This window comes from Oryctolagus cuniculus, chromosome 5 (assembly GCF_051225735.1).
Source record: "Oryctolagus cuniculus isolate XC-2025 breed Fujian yellow rabbit chromosome 5, ASM5122573v1, whole genome shotgun sequence".
Classification (NCBI taxonomy): Eukaryota; Metazoa; Chordata; class Mammalia; order Lagomorpha; family Leporidae; genus Oryctolagus; species Oryctolagus cuniculus.
Genome location: NC_142871.1, coordinates 46,515,136 through 46,536,378, shown reverse-complemented (window position 1 = coordinate 46,536,378; position 21,243 = coordinate 46,515,136). Strand labels below are relative to the sequence as shown.

General features: G+C 34.3%; 1 protein-coding gene and 1 long non-coding RNA gene across 3 annotated transcripts in view; one reads left to right on the top strand and one right to left on the bottom strand.

Annotated features, from left to right (window-relative positions):
• Nucleotides 1-21,243, bottom strand: part of TRDN (triadin) — a gene marked incomplete at its 5' end in the record, with an annotated part of 426,652 nt that overhangs the window by 232,575 nt on the left and 172,834 nt on the right. Inside the window, 2 exon segments of the mRNA NM_001082743.1 lie at nucleotides 3,790-3,852; nucleotides 4,798-4,857. Of these exon segments, the coding sequence (NP_001076212.1) occupies nucleotides 3,790-3,852; nucleotides 4,798-4,857 (123 nt within the window).
• The window catches only part of LOC149126490 (uncharacterized), a 56,822-nt gene continuing 41,043 nt past the window's right edge, over nucleotides 5,465-21,243 (top strand). The window contains exons 1-2 of one of the 2 annotated variants that reach the window (XR_016234505.1): nucleotides 5,466-5,604; nucleotides 15,444-15,519. This is a non-coding gene — a long non-coding RNA (uncharacterized LOC149126490). Of the gene's footprint in view, nucleotides 5,605-15,443; nucleotides 15,520-21,243 lie in introns of both variants that reach the window. The other variant, XR_016234506.1, reaches the window with a different exon arrangement.

Sequence of the window (21,243 nt, the reverse complement as noted above, 5' to 3'; positions counted from 1 at the left end):
GCTTGGTAACCCAGTAACATCCCCTAGATTTAAATTCTTGCAGTCCTTCCAACAATTGAAACATCTCCTGTACATGTGCTAACAAGAGTGTTTGGTATGTCTACCACTAAAGTCTGGTGTGTAGTGAGATTTTTCACAGATTTTATTTCTTCTTTTGGTTGCTTTACTTCATGATAGTTTAAAAGTACCTTATAACATTGCAAGTTTTTCCTTATCTTTTCTCTTTTTAAAATATTGATATTAAGTGGAAGGTATTTGTTGAGTTTTACCATGCAAAATTTCAAATACATACTAAACAGGAGATTATTATAATTAACCTTGGTGTACCAATTACTGGATTTCAAAAACTGTTAATTGACAGGCTGACAATTTTGAATCCTATAAAACCTGATCCAAATTTTCCCTAACATACATCATTACTAAGTGTGATTTAGTTAGCTCCATCCAGTAAAGCATTACTTAACAATCAATAGAACTTAAGCCTATGTTCATTTGCAAGTGTTTATGTGTACAAATACGTGTAACCCAATAAAATAATAAAGCATATAAATAAAACAAGTAGATTTTTGATCAGATACATACTATAACATTCAGTGTAAGTGTCATAACAGCACCATTAAGCATCCAAGAAAGTTGTATGCCTTATAATTTTTTACTGCTGTGTGCTACAGGAGGGATAGTGTATGCTCTACCATGTTCTGCTGTTTTATAAAGAAATAACATGTGCACCCCAGCTCTTCAAGTTTTCTGATTATTCTCAATTTCCCCTCATTATCTCTATAAATTTTGCTACTTTCATAATAACCTTAAAACTACCTGTTTTCAAACCATATTGTCATGTATAATGTAGTTGGAAAATTATGAAACATTAAAAACAAACATGAGTTTTTTAAAAAAACACTAATTGAATTTATTTCTCTTTCTCTCTCTCTCTCCCTCTCTCACACACACACACACACAAACACAGTTTTGAGTATTTGGGTGCTAAGTGCTTATAAGAAAATGGATTTTATACATATTCTCATTTGGAAGTTTAGCTGATTTGTAAAAAACCAATGGTATTTTGTGTAATCAAAAGTAAAAAAATGACAATTCTATAATTAGAAAATGCATTCCAAGGAGGACATGCCTGTTTTTTAACACAAGTTGAACAGCCCTTCCAGGAGCTTCAGAGGGATTACCTACACAGTGTCTGCTTCAGTGGCCAAGCAGTGGCCTTGCAGTAGGTGATATTGGCATCATCAGTTTTCCTGCCAGTGGTACACAATGTCCTTGACATGACTGCTGGACTAATAGCACAGGTCTCCTGGTTGCATGGAAGGTTCAGATTTTCGCATAACTCATTATATATAAACACATTTTGTCTTCATTTCCAAAAATATAAAACCAAACCAAATCAACCAAACACTTACACACAGGCAGGCACACAAGTGCACACAAATCAATGAATTTTGCCAATAGCATTATTTTTTTCTGATTTTAAGCTTGCATACATATCACAAACACCTGGAAAATTAAAATTCTAACCCTTTATGCTCTAACACTTTCTACTGCAAATCCTTTAGTAAAGCTGATGACACAGAAAGAAGCAACTTGTTTGTCCTTACCATCCAATCAAGTAACTCTCACAGATCCAACACCCCAAGCCACCAGTTTCTCAGTATTGTCAGACAGTTAGAATTGTGATTTTATTTTTTTATGATAAGACATATATGTCATCAGGAAAATAAGAAAGTTTTCAAATAAAAGCAATAAATATTCAACAATGTAATAAATCTTACCATAATGTATTTTAATAATGGAAATCTAGAAGCAAAGTAGTTAGTAATCAACTCCCACACTCACAGAATGTCTGAATGCCTCTTTTTTCTCATTTCATAAGCCATATAACCATGCAACTTTTAATATTTACTTTTACTTCACTTGCGGCCTTCTCTTGGGGATTTTTTTTTTTTTTCATTTCTATTTGCTACTTGCTAGGAATTATCCTTACTTCATTTAGATCCTAAGGTCTCCTTCTTTAAAGAGTTCTCACAATCATTCCCTCACATCTGCTATTACTCTATAGGGGGAGTAGAATTGTCTTGAATGTCATCCAGTCCAGAGCCCAGCCTGTTCTCCCGAGACAATGTGCTACCTTTCAGCTATGTCTTTGTTTAAGGTTATCTACTGCTTCATTTTCCAGGGCATCAGCTACCATTACCGAGGGAAGATCTGGAAATCTCATTCACTTCAACTTGTTAATTGCTGAGATGATTTACTTTTGTTTTTTTACCACCACTCCCACCTACCCTACTCTACACCCATACATTCATATACAAACACACACACTCTCTCTCACACACAGTCAAAACCCAGAGACTGGCATTTTAAGAGAAGATAAAATTCCTTCATAATTCAAAGGAAACCAATGACACTAATGGTGGACGTTCAAGCACCACTGATCCTGGTAGAGGAAATATTTGGGGTGAGATTACTAATTTCCAAACCCTAATATTTGAGATAAGTATCTTCTCCATGTAGACTTAGGCCTCACTTGAATAGAAGTCAGTACGTATGTTTGAATGAGAATACAAGCAAAATTAAATTTAAAGCAAAAACCAAAGTTGTTGAAACGGTTGAATCATGCTGTTTCAAAATGGAGTGCATTATCCTGTCTCTGCTGTTTCCTTTGCAAAGTGGCTTATTAGACTTTGGACTTCTCAGTTTCATTAAGGGGGCCCTGGGCTTGGTTCAACCTTAGATCCTGAATTTAGGCTCATTTTCCTTAGTTCATTTACTTTAGAAAACTTGTTTATTGTAAATCTTTTCTCTGCCTGTTTGACATATAAATCTTTTTAATAGCCACTTTCAAGTTTTATAACCCAGAAATGCCTTTCTCAGAGATGTAAGAACTACCCTTTGAAATTTAGTCATCAAGATAGTGCCCTTATCTCCCAGTTGTTGTGGGAGGGCAGGAGTCTAACCTCCATGGCTGTCTTGCTCCAGGTTGTAAAACTTCTCCCTGCTATGATTATATGGGAAAGAAAGCTTACTTTTCTTTTTGGTAAGATCAATTTGCAAACACAGATGGCCTATGATCCCCATCCTAACTGAAAACATCCCTTACTCTTTGTTTTAGTGGAATTGAGTTTGAACTGATTTTGTTCTTTCTTTGCAATAGTTTTGAATAAAATATATCTTGCTGTAAAAATTAAGCTTTATTTCCAGATTGCCTGATTGTCTTATTTTTTATTTATTTATTTATTGGAAAGGGAGAGAGTCAGAGAGATGGATAGCAAGTGAAATAAGAGGCGAGGAGAGGAGAAGAGAGGAGAGGAGAGGAGAGGAGAGGAGAGGAGAGGAGAGGAGAGGAGCAGGTGGGGGAGGTGGAGAAAAGAGATACAGAGAATTTCCATCTACTGCTTCATTCCCAAAATGCCTGCAATTACTAGAACTGGGCTAGGGCTGAAGCAAGGAGGTAAGAACTCAATCCTGGTTTCCCACATGGGTAGCAAGAAATCAGCTGAAGTCATAACCATTGCCTCCCAGGATCTGTATTGGCAGGAATCCCATTCTCAAGAACCAGAATTGTGACTCAAACCCAGATACTGCATTGCAGGACAGGGTATCTTACCTGCTAGACTAAATGCACACTCCTGCCTGTTCAACTTTGTCTACTAGATGTTTTGCTTGGAAGTGGTTGGATATAAGCATTCACATACAATTTGTATATGTTGCTCTCAGATTTCTCAATGAAACAAACATCCTGGGCATAATCTGACCAAGGAAACAAAGAAAAGGAAATACCTTTTTTTTTCATATCAATGTCAGTTTCCTTCTCACTTTTCTTTTTGGCATCTTCTTTTTCTGCTGAAAAAATAAGGAAATTATAAGCCACTACCTGTTTAATTCTTACATGTTTCAAGGCATGTGTGACTGCCATGAAGGTTTCCAATTCATCTTGTATGGAGGAATATTAAATCAGAGCCATAAGTCATGTCAAGTGTGAATAAAGCTGCATCTTTGAAATAGACTATTGGTTTAGGGGAGGTTTATCTTCAAGAAGAGAACATTTTTTTTTTTTGCTAAGGGAAAACATTAAATAGTGGAAAATTTAATGACATTATTAGTTAGCAATTTAGCAGATTTTCTATAGCATATTATACAAAATACGTTGACTGTCCCCTGGGTTTTTTGACACTTTGAAATTTGACAAAGCTCAAAAATCTCTAAGACCTGTTTGGGGATTCAGAGATACTACTTGTAAACAGCCGACTTAAACACACACACACACACACACACATAATATAAGATACAACAAATCCATCAATTATTTCATTCCATCAATATAAAACAATTTTTCTTTTGATGGACATTTTATATTAAGTATAATGAATTTAATATTAATATTCACATTCATATTCACAAGTCCAGTCAAGGAAAGCAGTAGCTTAGAGAGAAATGAGCAGTCATTCTTAAGGAAAAGCAATCATTAATAAAGTTTTAAAAGTTACAGCCCTGAATTTTCTTTTAAATTTCAGTAAGTTTCAAATTTATCTGCAATACTTAGAAATTGCAAGAATGTTCATAAATGAAAAGGTCAGTAAAACTGTTTTGTTTAAATTTGATTGCTTTTGTTTTCTCTCATGTTAATGTGATATTAATAAAACGAGAATAGATCCAAAGCCATTCAGATACAATTCTAAAACCATAATGCTTCCCTTTCACTCTCCTTCTCTCTCTTCGATAGCTTTACCAGTAAATTTATAAGTGAATGTTGAGTAGCTTATGTGTTAGAATAGCTTTTAAATTTACCTTTCTTTTTCGTTTCAGTGGTAACTTTCTTCTCAGCTTTCTTCTTTTCTCCTTCTTTTTCTAGAGAATAAATTTAAAATTATTTCTTCAAGAAAAGTTCACACAAAAGCAGGCCAAGTTTGGGATGATGAAGGATTATTGTCAAATCCCATCTGCCTCCAGAAAGCTCTGTGATTTCACCAAAGGACCGAATCTTCACTAAGTCACATTTTCTTTGTTTGTGAAATAATAATACCACCCTCAAAGTCGGACACTGTTTACAAAACAACATGAAATGTGCCCAAATCACAGTGAATGTGCAAAATTATAGGCTGCTATAATTATTGGTAAATCAAGAACAAGATAGTTTGAGCTTTCCAAGGCAGTTATTTGTGTGGTGCCTGAAGAGTCTGATAAATAAAACTAAAATATAATTTCATAGGAAAGATATTATAGATAATCTAAAAGAATTCTGATACCTTTTCATACATTTATTTTCGATAGACATATTATACTGGTTCATTAATGGTGTCTATCTCTATTTAGCCCTTGCTCAAAGCTGGTTTATGTCAGTAGTCACTTACAGCCAAATGACACTTGCCTGGCCTTTGATTTGAGACATAACTTCCACTGCCCTTTCTGAGTGGCTGTCTCAACGAGGGTGCTTAGACAATCTTTGCACCCAGAGGTTACAGTAAGTCTCAATGCCTAGTAAATCATTTGTGGTACCTCCAAATTTCATGGAAGATCTATTTCAGAAACCTGAGAAAATGTTGTCGCTGTCAGTTGTAACCATATAACAATGGAACATCTTTGGGCACTTTTCTGGTAAGCAAAATCAATTTAAATACTAAGTCATGTATACAGAGTTAAAATTGAGTGTTCAACATTTTTGGGTTTGAGACAGTAAGACCTATATTTCATGTTGGAAATTAATTTTTATCTTCAATCAGTAGTATTATTTGCCTTATATTTGAAATATCTTTCTCTTTGCTATATGTCATTTTTCTCTTATCTCAGATACAGATGCAGTCAAGGCTTTCTCTTACCCAGAACTATTGTAAAAGTGTTACTGTGCTGAAAAGATTAACTGTACAGCTCTAGGAGGAATGCTTAAGTTGTCTACTAATGACTGCATCTTATTAAATATAGGAATTAATTCATTCCCTTGGGTATAGAGCTTTTTACCTACAAGATCAAAGACAACACTTTCTTTCAGTGTTAGAAGTATAATTTATAAAGAGCCCTTTTTCACAACTCACAGAGTTAATCTAGTATCGTAGGGAGAAATATATTCACACTTTGTCTAAAAGTATCTCCAGTGCACTATTGCAGCTCATCCAACAAGAAGTAGAAAGTCAAGAAGTCAAATTTTGATAACTCTAGAGTTAGAAATAAACTAATTGAATTCCACCATGTGTTTTACTGAAGGTTTATACATATTAAATATGCAAATCATGTTTAAAATCTGAGTAAAGATAATTTTGATTTAAATATCATTACATTTAGCTTCTCTAGAAGAAATTTTATATAAAAGCACTGAATCACCTTAATATCACAACTCAGTATCCAAGTCTCTAGATTTCAAAATGTACATGAAGAAGTATTTCATTAAAAAGCCTACACCAATTAGACTATCTTACACTAAACTTCAGAATGGAAGTAGATATTTGAGGCTGTGAGATAGAAGACATTCTTTTCTTTTCTTTTCTTTTCTTTTTTTTTTTTTTTTGCAAAAGAGAGTTCTCTGTGCAATAAATTCTGCCCTTTAAATGAATATAGTTGGGATTTTATTGTGGTGATACAATATCTTGCCTAAGTACAGATTGAATTAATGCTTCCATTATGCACTCTTGTGATTATAGCCATACATTGTGAGAGTCATGAATAAGAGCAAAAGTCCACACAAAGCAGGTATAAATAATGTACTTTAATAACATTTTTATGAATTAGACCTTTAAAATGTCATTATGGGACTTGTTTTATTCATGGTGAATTTCATTTAAAGCATCAACTTCTGAAGATTCTGCATTTCTTCAAGCACTGTTGTGTAGGTTCTATAGGTGATTTGGCAGCAGTATAATACATTATTCATTTATAAAACGTACAACAATTTAATTATATTCTAACTGAACATAAAAGTAACCTATGTTTCTTTTATGAAAACTTCCCTTCTGCTTTTTCTCCCTCAACAGTCAACAATACCCTTCCCTTTCGACCAAACTATGTATATCCAATTTTCTCTTCTTCCTGTCTTCCAAATAGTATGCTGTTTTGTTTGTAACAGCTAGAGAGGATTAGACCATCTAACAACATCGGGTTTCAGAGAGCTAGCAATTAAATGTGTCTATAGGATGGAAATTTAACAACATATTGCCTTTCTTTGGCAAAAGTGTCATCAGCTCTGAAATGGTAACTGTCTGGCAGGGATCACAGGGGAGGCAGGTTGAGAGCGGCAACAAATATGTTATTAGCGGCAACAAATATGTTATTAGCTTATGCATAAATTAACATTAGACGAAAGAAAAATTAAATAACATTCTTTTTTTGTATCTAAGCCCTTACAATGGGCTTTTCTTCTGCTTCTAAACATTTTTATGCCCTATCAAAGTGAGAAAATATGTGATAGTTAATTACAGTTGTAAATTTTCTAAGGTACTGATTTCTAGTAAAAGAAGGAAACAAATGCAAATTGTCTGATTGCTGTCTTATGTTTTGCTACTCTCCCTTTGTCTTTTTAGTGTGGAGATTATCCAAATTATACATGTCAGGTGAATGCTTTTCTTCTAACAATCTGTGGTTAAAACTGGTGTATTCTTAGTTCCAGTCCAGTAAATAAGAATTTGTTGCTTCATAACAATGCATTCCCACATTCCATGTCACTGTCACCTTTGCCTGTAGAGTGACAGAAGTTGGCCATGAACCCAGCTCACAGTATGTCCATGGAAAATTGCATATAAGCAGATAAATTCAATTACCCAGTGATTATTAGCATTCTGTCATTATCTACAGAGGAATTTGTGGCATCAGTGACCTGGGTCTTGATTCTGTCTATAATATGACATCAGGTAACATGCTATTATATCCTGAATTTCATTTTTCACATTTGAAAAGTAGGGCTAATACTAACTACCTTACAAAATTGTTGTGGGGAGTGGAGCTCAGTGAGTTAACATATCTGGAATAGAGTAGCTATTCATAAACTAATGATAGTTATGACAAGATATTCACATAATTTACAAATAATGAAAACTACTGCATATAATCTGTGGTGCTTGTTTCAGGCATGATTTTTTTTTTTTAATTTGACATATAGAGTTAGACAGTGAGAGAGAGACACACACAGAGAAAGGTCTTCTTTCCGTTGATTCACCCCCCAAATGGCCGCTACAGCCGGAGCTATGTCGATCCTAAGCCAGGAGCCAGGTGCTTCCTCCTGGTCTCCCACATGGGTGCAGGAGCCCAAGCACTTGGGCCATCCTCCACTGCCTTCCCGGGGCCACAGCAGAGAGCTGGACTGGAAGAGGAGCAGCCGCAGGTGGAGGATTAACCAAGTAAGCCATGGCATTGGCCTCGGGTATGATTTTTAGTGTGACATTTATTTTGTATTTTCTTTTTTTCTGTATTTAAAAATGCTATTTCTGGAATATTTTTATTGAATAACTTCAAGGAAAAAAAGTGCAGATATAAGAAAAAGTATGTTATAATAAGGAGTTGTGCTACAATGAAAGAGAATTGGATATCTGGCTTAGTTTTGCTATAATTAGTAGCTACTGATTATACAAAAATAATTAATTTTCTATCTTCAACCATAAAAGGTTAGGTAGTGTGTTGAATATATTTAAGTCCTTCATCAACTAATAAATTATTAACAACATCTGGACTTCATTTCCTAATTTCACAGGAACAGGTAACTAAATAGCTTAAAGTTTGTTTTTTTTTTTCAGGACAAGAAATGTCCATTTTCAAGTCTTAAAGTGAATACTTATATATGGAAAGTCTTCAACAAGTTCATAGAAAATGAAAAACTGCATGAATTTCAAAATTTTTGTACCAACATAGACTTATTTTAATTGAATACTTTCCACAAACCTTCTTATTATCCACATAAATATAATGTCAGATGGTGATAGGGTCATAAAACGAAATCTTTGGGACTGAAGTTGTGGCAGAGTGGGTAAAGCTGTCACCTGCAAAGCTAGCATCCAATATGCCAGACAGTTTGTGCTCCAGCTGTTCTACTTCCAGTCGAGCTCCTTGCTAATTGCCTGGGACAAGTAGGGGAAGATAACTCAACTGCTTGGGCCCCTACCACCTATGTAAAAGACCTGGAAGAAGCTCCTGGCTCCTGGCTCTTGGCTCCTGGCTCCTGGCTTTGGCTTGGTCCAGCTCTGGGCATTACGAACTACTGGGGAGTATACCAGAGGGTGGAAGAGCTCTCTCTTTATCTTTCCTTCTCTCTCTGTAATTCCAACTTTCAAATAATTAATTAGAAAAAAAACCTTAGAGTATTAGCATTAAGGAGAGTTTGAGGAGGGCATTAAATTTTAAAGGTGGATTAAGGCAAACATTAAAGCTTGGCTAACATTTGAAAAGATTCTTGAAAAAAGTGGTAGAGCTTTTGGCAGAAGGTGGGAGTGATGATTTTCAAGCAGAGGAAAACTACCTGCCATAGTTCTGCAATGCAAGAAGGTGAAATTTATTCATAAGAGAGTGTAACTCAGTGGGGCTGGAGCAGAGGACTCAGGAGGAGAGCGCTAAGAAATTCCTCCCAAGATGTAGCTGGAACCCATCATGTAGAGTCCTATCACGGTACCAACTTCCCATTTCATCAAACATTGGAGGCCATTGAACTGAAGTTATATGATTCTTGGCAATAGTTTAAGAGGACCTTTGTCGGAGCCAGCATTGTGGCATAGTGGTCACCTGCACCATAGTGGAGGCAACCCATGTGGGTACCAGTTCAAGGCCCTTATGCTCCACTTCAGATCCAGCTTCCTGCTAATCTGCCTATGAAAGCAGTGAAAATGGCCCAAGTGCTTGGGACCCTGCATCCACTGGAAACCTGGATGAAGCTCCTGGCTCCTGGCTGCAGTCTGGCCTAGCTCCGGCTGTTGCAGTCATTTGTGGAATGAACTGCCAAATGGAAGATCTCGCCCTCGCTCTCTCCTTCTCCCTCTCCCTCTCTCCTTCTCCCTCTCCCTTTACTTCCCCCTCTCCTTCTCCTTCTCTCTCCCTCTCTCTCTCCGTAACTCTGCATTTCAAATATATAAGTAAATCTCAATAAAGAGAGAAACTTTGTCTATTGCTGGGCTATGTTAAGGGCCCAAACTGGATTTTGTGATCCAATTTTGAGGAAGATTTGAAAGAAGAAGATTCATTATAAATTTTCTGTTACTTTAAAAAAAAACATTTTTATTTATTTGAAATGGAGATAGATACAGAGAGTGAAAGAGAGAGAGAGAGAGAGATTTTCAACATGCTGGTTCACTTCCTAAATGCCCACAACAGCAAAGCATGGGCCAGCCAGAAGCTGGAAGCTCAGAACTCAATCCAGGTCTCCCACATGGGTGATAAGGACCTAAGTACTTGAGCTATCACCTGCTGCCTCTCAGTGTGTGTATTAGCAGGATGCTGGAATTGGGAGCCAGAACTCCAACCAAGGAATTCTGTTATAGGATATGAGCATCTTAAGCTACATCTCAAAAGCTGCACCAAATATCTGTTCCCCTTTTTCTTTTTCTTTATCCCCCTAAAATTTCCTCTGAATTTTATTTGGGGCTATTTAAGAAATGAAACACTAGAGGAACATGGTTGAAAGTGCCTAACTTCACATTGTATGTAATTAGGTTGCTATGACAGCAAAGCTCTCTAAATTAAGGACTTCACTTGAGTTACCCAGCATAACTAAGCTGGCCTTTCAGGACCTGACTCTGTTTTATTTGCCTTGATTTTTTTTTTTTTTAGCAATAGCTGAATTATCTTAATAGTGAGCCCTTTTCATTATTTGCTATTAACAACAAGCAAGTAGCAATTTTATGGCCCTTTTCAGTGACTACTCAGAAACTTTTTTATATAATATATGAACTTAAATCAACGAGTATTTATTTAGCCTTAGTTCAAATCCCTTTCCTATGTCTGGAGTTTTAAAAACATTCCTTCGAGGTCCTCCAGATATGAGAGTAAATTGAAAAGTTCACAATACCAATAGGGACTTTGAGCAGCATTAACGGTGGAATGTTTGGGAGTCAACAAACAGACCTAAATGCTGGGGGAATCAGCTTGAAGTCAGAAAGCTAGTCCTGGGAGAGGCAACCTCAAGGTGAGTCCAAAATGGTGTGTGTGTCCTGCTTCTCAACAGAGTTTGACCAACAGTGCCAGCTAAAGGATGTGTCATAGAGAATGGCAGTTCATGTCTTGTAAATACCAGCTGAGAACTCTAAATGATACTATATCATTTATCATAAAATAAATATATTAAAAGGCTACAGATATTTTCAGCTTAAACACAAACTTTCTTATAAAACCATTCTAGAGTACTTCTTTAAGTCTCAAAAAGATTGTGATGCTAGGATCTCAATAATTATTTTATATGCTCAGAGTTAGGTAAAAAATAGCTTTGATTGAAACAAGAATAATTGAAAGATGTTATAAAATTATACTAATAGAATAAAGCATGTAGTCTTATATGCATTAGTATATACTTGGTCCTCAGGTAAAAGTTCACATGTACTATACATATGAGAAAATGGTCTAAGGAAAGATGTGTAACTTGGTCAACTTCACAAATCATGCAAATGCCACAGAAAAGCAAAGGGTGCCCGTAAATTCTGTTTTCTCCCCTGCAATATAGTAAATGAAGCTTTAAGTAGATAGTCTATCAAAAATTTGGAGACTAATGAAGGTGTGGCTAAAAGAATTGACACTTCCTTCTTCATCATTGTCAAGTTTATTTTTAAGCTTTCTTTCTTTGATCTAATGAAATTTCCTTGTTTCTCAGTTTGTCTATGCAAAAGTGAATGCAAAGAGAAAGATCATTTGACACATTTCACACTGCAAAACTGTCTCTACCTTAGTCAAAATAATGTTTAAAATGAATAAGGTAGATTCCCCTAGGGGTGTGAAGGGAGGAGCATACTGGAATTTATTTTTTTCTTTTCAGAAAGCAAATGCTCAATTAAATTTTGCTGAATTGTATTCAAGAGAGACACTTTTGATTCACTTGTACTTGTCTTTTTGGATAGTTGCATAAAGTGCAATTGCACTTTGTTTTTATGTTTGGTGCTGGTGCAATTTTGAGATTTCTTTTAAAATGATTTTAACCTTTTAAAAATTCTATACAAAATCATTTTTGAGATAATTTATGGTGAACTGCAAATGTGTCTTTCTAGAAGGGTGAAACATACATGATTATTTCTCTCGCAGCTTTCCATTTTTAGTGTCATGTTATTACATAATAGTGCTTTTTTCCATATTTGTATTTAAGTTAAACATGAATTGCAAAGGTACTTCATTACATTTAAAATGTCAAGAATGCCTAAAACATTATTAAATTGAGCTTCTCTTACTTATGACTAAATTGTCAGTATTTAGAGACAAATTTGGTTGCAACTCAAAATCCAAATATGTAAAAAAAAATACCATTCCAAAGGCACTCTTACTTTTATGTAAGAGCCTTGAGAATTTTGGATTTGATTTACTAAATAAATTAGACTCAATGGTTATATGTAAGTATGATTTGACTTTAATATGACTAAATCTACTAGCTTGTATGTAAGTTTGTAAGTCAGATTCTGAATTGAAGCCTACAAATTAAAAAAATGTTCAATTCCTTTTTTTTTTGTTTGTTTGTTTGGTAAGTGGAAAGGGTTTATTTCAAGAATCCAGCAGTTTAGGGGAAGGAAAGATCTCTGAATCCAACAATTACTCATTCAAAGATTATAACTTTATATTTGTAATAATTTTCATTCTTCAAATTCAGATTTATTTTTATTGGTAAACTACATAAAGTTCACAATTTCTCACAGATTATTCCAAAATGGTAGCCTTTTTAAAAAAATCTTTTAATTTCTAAAATACTGTTTATTCCAGTAGATTAAAATGTTTTCACACAAAATCCTCACTGAATTGAAGCAAGTATTCCCTCATCCTTTATTAAGTGAACAATTGTGTAGTCAGTATTTCATTTAGCTAAAGCAGACCTTAACATTGAGATATAGCCACTATTCTTGTTGATTCTAGACAGTATAACATCAATTGCAATCCCAACAATCTTGTATAGTAGTAACAAACATTTATAGCAAGCTATTACAAATAGAAAATAAGTGTTTTGTAAAAAAAAATCTGGTACTTATAAATAAGAACTTTAGAGAAAACTGATTATTTCTTATTAATTAAATTTTAGATGAGAAAAATCTGCTGGTACAAGAGGGTTCCAATCAGAATTCCATAATAAAAAAGCTATTAGTTGATCACATTAATTTGGATTCATAAACTGTCTCATTTTACATTCCACCTTGGTCCATTATACAGTGAAATATAGGGACAAAATAATTTCTTGGTACAAGCATAAAGGTTATAAGTGAGTCAGAGAAGACTGGCCCTGATCTCAACAAAAGTTTCTTTACTAAACAGAGGTACTCTAGGAAGTTCATGGACAATTAAAATTGAAAAATATGTTTATTCTGGTGCAAAATAATGTTGAAACACGTGTATGATACTTAATAATACACATGTTCCATAACTTTTTTGAAGGCTCTTTATGTTTCCTTCAACTCCTTGATCACTAGGATGAAACCTGCTTCTACTGGACAGTCAGAAGAGATAGGTGTCCCTAGGTCTGCTGATAAAGAGGGAAAAAAACTGAAACCACCTCCTCTGACATGTTGATCAGGAATAAAGCACTGGTACTTTTTACAAAGGGTCTTTTCAATAATCAACAATGGGCAATCAAAATCAACATACTCAGTAAATTTCTAAAATTGGAAATAAAATTTTCTTATGAAGTACATTCAATGCCTGTTAAACTTATTTATATTTCATAAACCTTGAGAAATGCAACTCTTTCAATTTTGTTTCTTCTTTACCAGATACTTTACTCAAGTTTCTTGTTAAGACTTAACTACTTTGCCATGACATTAAGCATAAGTATGCTTCCTCTAGTTTATTGACTCAAATATACCTGTGCTACTTCAGGCTCAACCCTAGCTAACACTGAGTTGCAACCAAGAGAAACATGAGCTGAAAATTCCAAATAGGATTAAATATAAATTTAAATTTCTGCATAATTCTATCAAATGACTAACAACATATGACATAAGGTAAATTATTCTAAAGATTCTGTTCTTAATCTAGCTTCCCAAGACTTCCTCAACACAGTTGTTAAATTTCTTCTTTCTGTCTAAAGTACAATCAAAAACGTTTTCCAGTCCATGTGTTCTCTTTTATTTCCCTTCTTCACCTTTCAATACTGAGATTATCACTATCCAGATCTTGTGTTTTTCTGGAGCGTTGTGACACTTATGTATTCAAGTTTGAGCATGAATCTGTTTAACTCTTTATGTATCTTTCAAATGTTCTGCTCACCTTGCATATTCTGAGCAGAACACAAATAGTCTGGCGCAGAACACAAACTGAGAATGTTTCTCAGAAGTTAGAGCGGAGAGAAAAGTTGTAAATGTTAATATGTATGTCCCCATAACACATATGATTAATAAATTAAAATATCTTACAAATCACAATAAAGTAAAAGCCAAACAAAATCTGTACTTCAGTTAATAGTGTTGTACCAATGCAAATTTCATAGTTTTGGTAATTAGTCATGGTTATGTAAGTTGTTAATAGTAGATGAAAATTGCTAAGGTTGTATAAGAACTTTCTACTATTTTTACAACTCTTCTGAAAACATAAAATCAGTTCACTATAGAAAGTTTTAAATGAGCAATACAATATTGGAAGGATTAATTAAGCATAAGTAATAGACTATTTTCAGTTGGTAGTAGTCTTTGGCCCACTGTGCAGCACAAATGCAATGAAACCAGTGAATAGTGTGGAGGGAAAAAGAATACTTAAATAAAGTTTGTCAGCACGTTAAAGTTTTAGAGATAAAATAATTTTTGAGATCATATTTTTGAAAAAAATCAAATTGAAATGAGGACATCCAGTCTTTGTGGGGTTAAAGAAATTGTTATATTTCTTGTAGTGCACCTTAGTTCAAACTCTTGACTGCTATATCCTACTTTATATATGGCAATTGGAAAAAATAGATGCAAGAGAAGTTTCCATGTGGATATCTCAGGAGTACTAGGCACTGTTGCATGCTTTCCCTCTTCATAGTCTTCCATATTTGGCTTTCTGTCCATCTTCTGTTAATGTTGGTGATCACTGATTTTATATATGATATATATCATAACTAGGCTATGGTAACAGTTTTTGGTCCAATAACAGCTTGCCACCAAGGTATCTTTCACATATGATTAAAACTAAAATCAGTAGACTTTTAGTAAAACAGCATAATGTAGGTAGGCCTCATCTAATCAGTTGAAGGGAAAATACTGAGAAATTTATGAGAAATTACTGAGGTCCCCCAAGGAAGAAGAAAATGTGCCTCCAGACTAGACTACCTTCAGATTCAAGAGTGTAACATCAGCTCTTCCCTGTGTCCCCAGGGACCTGCATGACCTACAGATTTTGGACTTGCCAACTTTCATAGTTGCATGAGGCAGTTCTTCAAAGAACATTAATGTAAGTGTGGTTCTGGTTCTCAGGAGAACTCTGACTAAATCAATGTGTTCCTCATGTTCTATTATTGGGTAAAGTCTGTGTACTAGATAGCCCTGCAGTCATCATTAATCTACTCTCGGTTGTATTTGGAAATAAGCCTTATGTGATAGAGTGTCTTTGAATTCACTTGTTACTTGGCAGCTTGATGATTATTGTAAGAAATGGAAATGTTTCTGTGATTTAAAACATGGGAATTAATGGGCTAAAAATTAAAATATATTTTAATATATAAAATTCCATGGATCCTTGACAGGTAAGTGTGTATTTGAATGTCCAGAAAGGAAATATAAAATATTAAATTGACCAAAAATAATTTGTCATTAGAACCTTTCTTTGCCCCCAAAAATATAGATATAGACTCCCCAAAGTATACTTCAGGAAATGATGTAATTAGAACTAAGCTGAGGACACCATATTTGGTATATCCTTAATCATAAACTCCAAACCCTAATATTCAGTTGTCCCCTGGAGACAACCATGTGTATGAATGAAGCCCGGCATCCTAACCAACAGGATGTCAATTTCCATTTTCTCTCCAGATGCAGTCCCCATCCTGACAATTATGGTTGTTAACCAAACCCCACATTCCCAGAACTTGACATTCTCTGCTTTGAGAGCTGTGTTGAGGCATAATAGAGCAAAACTAGAGAGCAAGATCTGGGTATGGAATCCCAAGTTTTCTTCCTGGAATATGGAGTATGTAATAAATCATTCAAGAGCGTGTTGGTGGTCATGTTCCCCTACTAAAGGACACAGCCTTCAGATGCTCTGATCGAGCAACTTTTTCCTGAAGTCACAAATCTTTCTGGGTTTGTAAAGCACTCCTTTCCCTTGCCTCTCCAAACCCAGGAGTAGTAAAGGGCTCCTTGCTTGACTAGTCCTGGGATGTCCCACTACAACCCTTCTCAAAACTTTGTAAATATTATATTCCTTAAATTCTCTTAATCACCTATTTGAGTGTCCCAGAGACCCTGATAACAGTCAACAAGCCCAAACTAAACTCGTTATCATCTCTCAAAACCTGTTCTTGTACTTAACACCATTCATTTACTCAAGTCAGATAAGAATATTTGCAATTATACTCAGTCCTTACACTTAATTGCATTCTAAGATGATGGAAATACCCTAAGTTTTGGTAGGAGACACCTGGCTTTCATTTCCAATTATCCCATGTTTAGAGCTGTGTTATCTCAGGCAATTTATTTGATTTCTCTGATCTTCTCTGTGATTTTATGTAAATTATATTCAGTGCTTGGAATTGCTTTTAGGATAAAACAAAATTTAAAAGAAAGCATAGTATGATATTTCCCCATGAACAATAACTTTTACAATTTGGCTTATGCTTCAAACTCTCACACCCATGCCTCACCAATTTATTCTTTCTAAATATAATTGACACAACAGCCTAAAACACAAATCTAATCATATGCTGCTCCATTTTTTAGGCAGTCCTACACAATGAAAGCTTTGGTTTTGTGCACAAAATCTTTGAGATATGGCCACAGTCCTGTATTTAAAAATATATTACAATTTCATGTATAGTGACCAACATCATAAATGCAATTATCTTATTTAATTCTACAGAAATCAATTTTTAAAACTACCAGGAAAAATCTGTGATTAAAGGGTAGATGTTGATACTAGTGGTTAAAACACCAGCTAAGAGACCCAAATACCATACAGAAGTGCTATGGTTCAGTCCCCAAGTCTGGCTCCTGACTTCAGCTCCCTGCCAATGCACATGCTGAGAACCATAGGTGATGGTTTACATGATGGGGTCTATGCATCTCCTCATGGGAGACCTGGATTGTTTATCCAGCTCCCAGCTTTGGCTTTGGCTCATCCTCAGCCATTGTGAGTATTTGGGAAATGAAATAGTTGATAGGACACTTGTTTTTTTTTTTTTTTTTTTTGTCAGTCTTTCTCTCTCAGATTAGAAAAATTAATTAGTGGTTTTATATTTACAAATAGGAAATTTCCTGAATTGTAATATATTTACAAATATGAAATTTCCTAAATCAGCAAGCACTGAGTGAATACTTAAGTCTTGTAGAAAATTCACTAGGCTATTGTATGCATTATTTCATTCAGTCCTCTTAACTTTGCAAGCTAAATAGGTACCAGAATTCATTTGGTTTATAAGTTTTAGCAAAATTTATAGCTAAAGGTCAAGCCAATAACCAAAAGGTAGGAGTTTATTTTACCATAAAACAAAGAAAAATACTGTATTGCCTTGAAGTTCAAGTAAATCTATTGTGTTACATATATAATGAAAAGAAACATAGGTCAACTTTTTATTTTATTATTTTATGGTTTTATTTCTTAGGATGTATCGCATTGAAGAGCTAAGGTGATAAAGTTCTTGGTTTAGTAGAATTTTAAGTAAAACATTATAGGCTCCTGTAGAATAACACATGTGGTTAAAAAAATCATCTTATATTAAATTGCAAATAATGCTAATTTTTCCTCAATATCTATACACATCCAACTGGCTTACTTTTTATCACCCAATGTGAGACGTGAGACTTGTAGTTGCATTATAGTGCCTAGTCTCATTCATATCACATCTTCCTCCTTAATTGGATAGCCATTGTGATCTAGAAGCTTACCTTTATATTTAAGCCTTATAATATTACCTATTGCCCCCCAAAAGTATGACATCTGACTCAAAGCTACAACCATAACTTACACATGCCCAGTAGCTATTTAATCAGTAGGCAAAGCCATGAGGCTTCCCTCTGTTTTAAAAGCAATTCATTACCAATTTATCTGCCTGAGAAAAGGAAGTATGAAATGTTTCAGTAAAAACTAGAGAAAGACTTCAGAGAACAGTCGTAGTTTCTAAGTGAAAGCATAGAAGTTCTAAGAAATCAATTGATTTGTCAAAGACAATACAAGTTATTTTTATCAAAGCTGAGATTGACTCATAAGATTTTTGTCTTCTTTCTAGAATTCTGTCACTCACATATGGGTGAGGATATTTATAGTATTATATATGACTGCAACACTGAATTAATATAAGATTTATATTTATTCAGGAAGATTACAGAGTATTTAGTGATTACCTTGTTGAATTTAGATTTGTTAATGCAAATTTCATGTATATAATGGAATATTAGAAATAATTTCAATAATAACATCTTTTCCCCATCTGATAATTTATAATATGTGTATGGAAATCAAATGTCTTTAATTCCCCAGTAATAGTAAAAATTAGGGGTCTGAGAGCAGTGAAAAGCTAATTCCTTTTTTAAAAATATAATTCTTTGGGTAGGAGGTTAGCAGAAATTCTGACAAATATTTGATGAAAAGTGAGTTCTTCTATTAAAAGTCAAATTCAACTGTATTGTAAATAGTATAGGTACAATTTGATAGGGGAGGAGGATCAAGTAACTCTGCTCAATTTGTGTAATAGATAATCACAGCTGCTTTTTGAATTTGTGACCTTTTCATTCCTAGTGAGTGTTTCCAACATAAATGAGACTGAATTTTGTCACAAAATTTAATAACATTTTGAAAAAACATGAGATTTAATATTATATTTAGCTTATGCTCGAATTTAAGTTAAATTGAATTATGCCCATAATTGACTGCAAATTGGTAATGATAACCAAAATTATTTCTTGAAGTAGTTTCTATGTAAGATACTTGAAAACTCTTAAAACAAGTTTTCCCTGGCTAAACATGTAAAAAATAATATAGTTGGAGAAAAGGAAAGCAATGATATAACACAATAGCAATTTTTTAGTAACCAAAGATTCCAAACAGTAACAACTGCATTATTGTAGAGAAATCAAGTGATGTGGGGAGACCAGTGAAATCCAAATAAGGCAAGTCACCACTTTAAGGCACTAAAGAAGGTTCTGACATAGGAAATACACCAATACTAACCAGAACAAATGTTATGCTATGAGAATTTTATTTTTTAATGCTACAAGTGCACAAAGAAGGCTTTTAAGGGATTGAGAGATGTAGAACGCCATAAAAAGGGCCACAATTTTTTAGATTTTTGCTGATGAAATTTTAAATTGTTTTCAAATCCTGTGAGCAAATGTAATAATCCAGTCTATAAACTCTAATTTTTAAATATTTATATTGAAATATGTTTATGTTCCTACATCTTGACCTATTAAAACTGTATTCACAAATCCTACCAGACTTTCAGACCATCTGTGAATGCCTCCATTTTACATAAAGCTGTTTTCTTGCATCTTAGTCCTAAGGAAGTTACACATGAAAGTAGTGCATCAAGAGGACTGGCATAATCATCCTCACTAAAAACAGCTTGATTAATACTAAATATGTCCTAGTCCTAATCAATTATGGTAATGAAGTCTCAGGCGGTGCATCTGCAATCCGTGACAAAGCCCATGATATCAGCATTGCCTGATAATATGGACTCCCTGGGAAACTGCTCACTGCTAGCAGCTAAGTGCAAGGACTCTGCCTTTCTGCACATGAAGAATGCATCAGAAATGACAAATGTTTGGGGAGATGGATTTGTTTACCCTGATTTGAACATTAAACAATAAGCACATGTATCAAAATGTCACATAGTAGCCCATAACTAGGTACAATCATTATGTGTCAATTAAATTTTTTTAAGTAGATAGAACAAAAGAATTGCAATCCTGAAACATTGTTGTTTTAGTCACTTAATCATTACACTGGATTCTACCATAAAATGTCAAATTAAGTTGCTCTCTGTATATAGCAACAAATCATATGTGTTTCACTTAACAAATGATGCAGCCTTTTGCAATTGACAGATTGATGGGCAAAACATTTGCTACTTGGTGTTTTGTGAACCTCTGCTAAGAGATAAGTTGGAACCAAGCATTTGAATAATTTGACTATCAAAGTCTGTTTCAAGTTGAGAAATTTGAGTTTCTTGATTTATGTCCATCTTGCAACAACAACAGAATTGGAATCTGACAGAACTAAGGTGACACTATTATTTATAGGTCATCTTGTGGGAAATCAGACAGTCACTTGCCAATTTTATGTCAAATTATCTCAAGTCATATGAGCTAGTACAGTCCAAATCCTCAATGAAACACAGTTCTGATATTTCTGTCTTTTTTCCTCTATTGGACTGAGTTCTACAAAGTCCGATGTAAGTCATTTGCTTACTCTCTAGGTAAATGAAACAAAATAACAGCAGTGAAAATATTACTCAAAGATCTTGTTGCTTAATTATCTTCAGTGTAAACTCAGTTACATTTGAGTTCAGTTAAATGTTTACAAAAAATTCTCATTAATTAAAAGAATATAGCAAAGTGAGAATTTATGTTTTTGGAAAACCATATAGGCTAGAAATGGAAATGGTAAATCATTAATTACTGAAAATAATAAACCCTTCTAAATGTATGAGGTAAATATTTAAGCTGATTGACTTACTATTATTTAAGCTTAAAGATTACTAAAGTGCTTTAGCCTAAACAGTGCCAATCACCACCCTCTAAAAAACATATGTTAAAATTCTAGTACCTTGTTATGGCTTATTGGACATGGGTTTTGAACAGGGTGATTAAGGTTAAACGAAGTCCTAAAGAGGGAGCCCTGATCCCACAGAACTGGTGCTCTTAATAAGAACAAGACATGAGAGTTGTCCTCCTCTCCACTTGTGAAGAGACAACAAAAGCAACATAAAAGAGAGCCCTCATTAGCTGACCAAGATAGCAC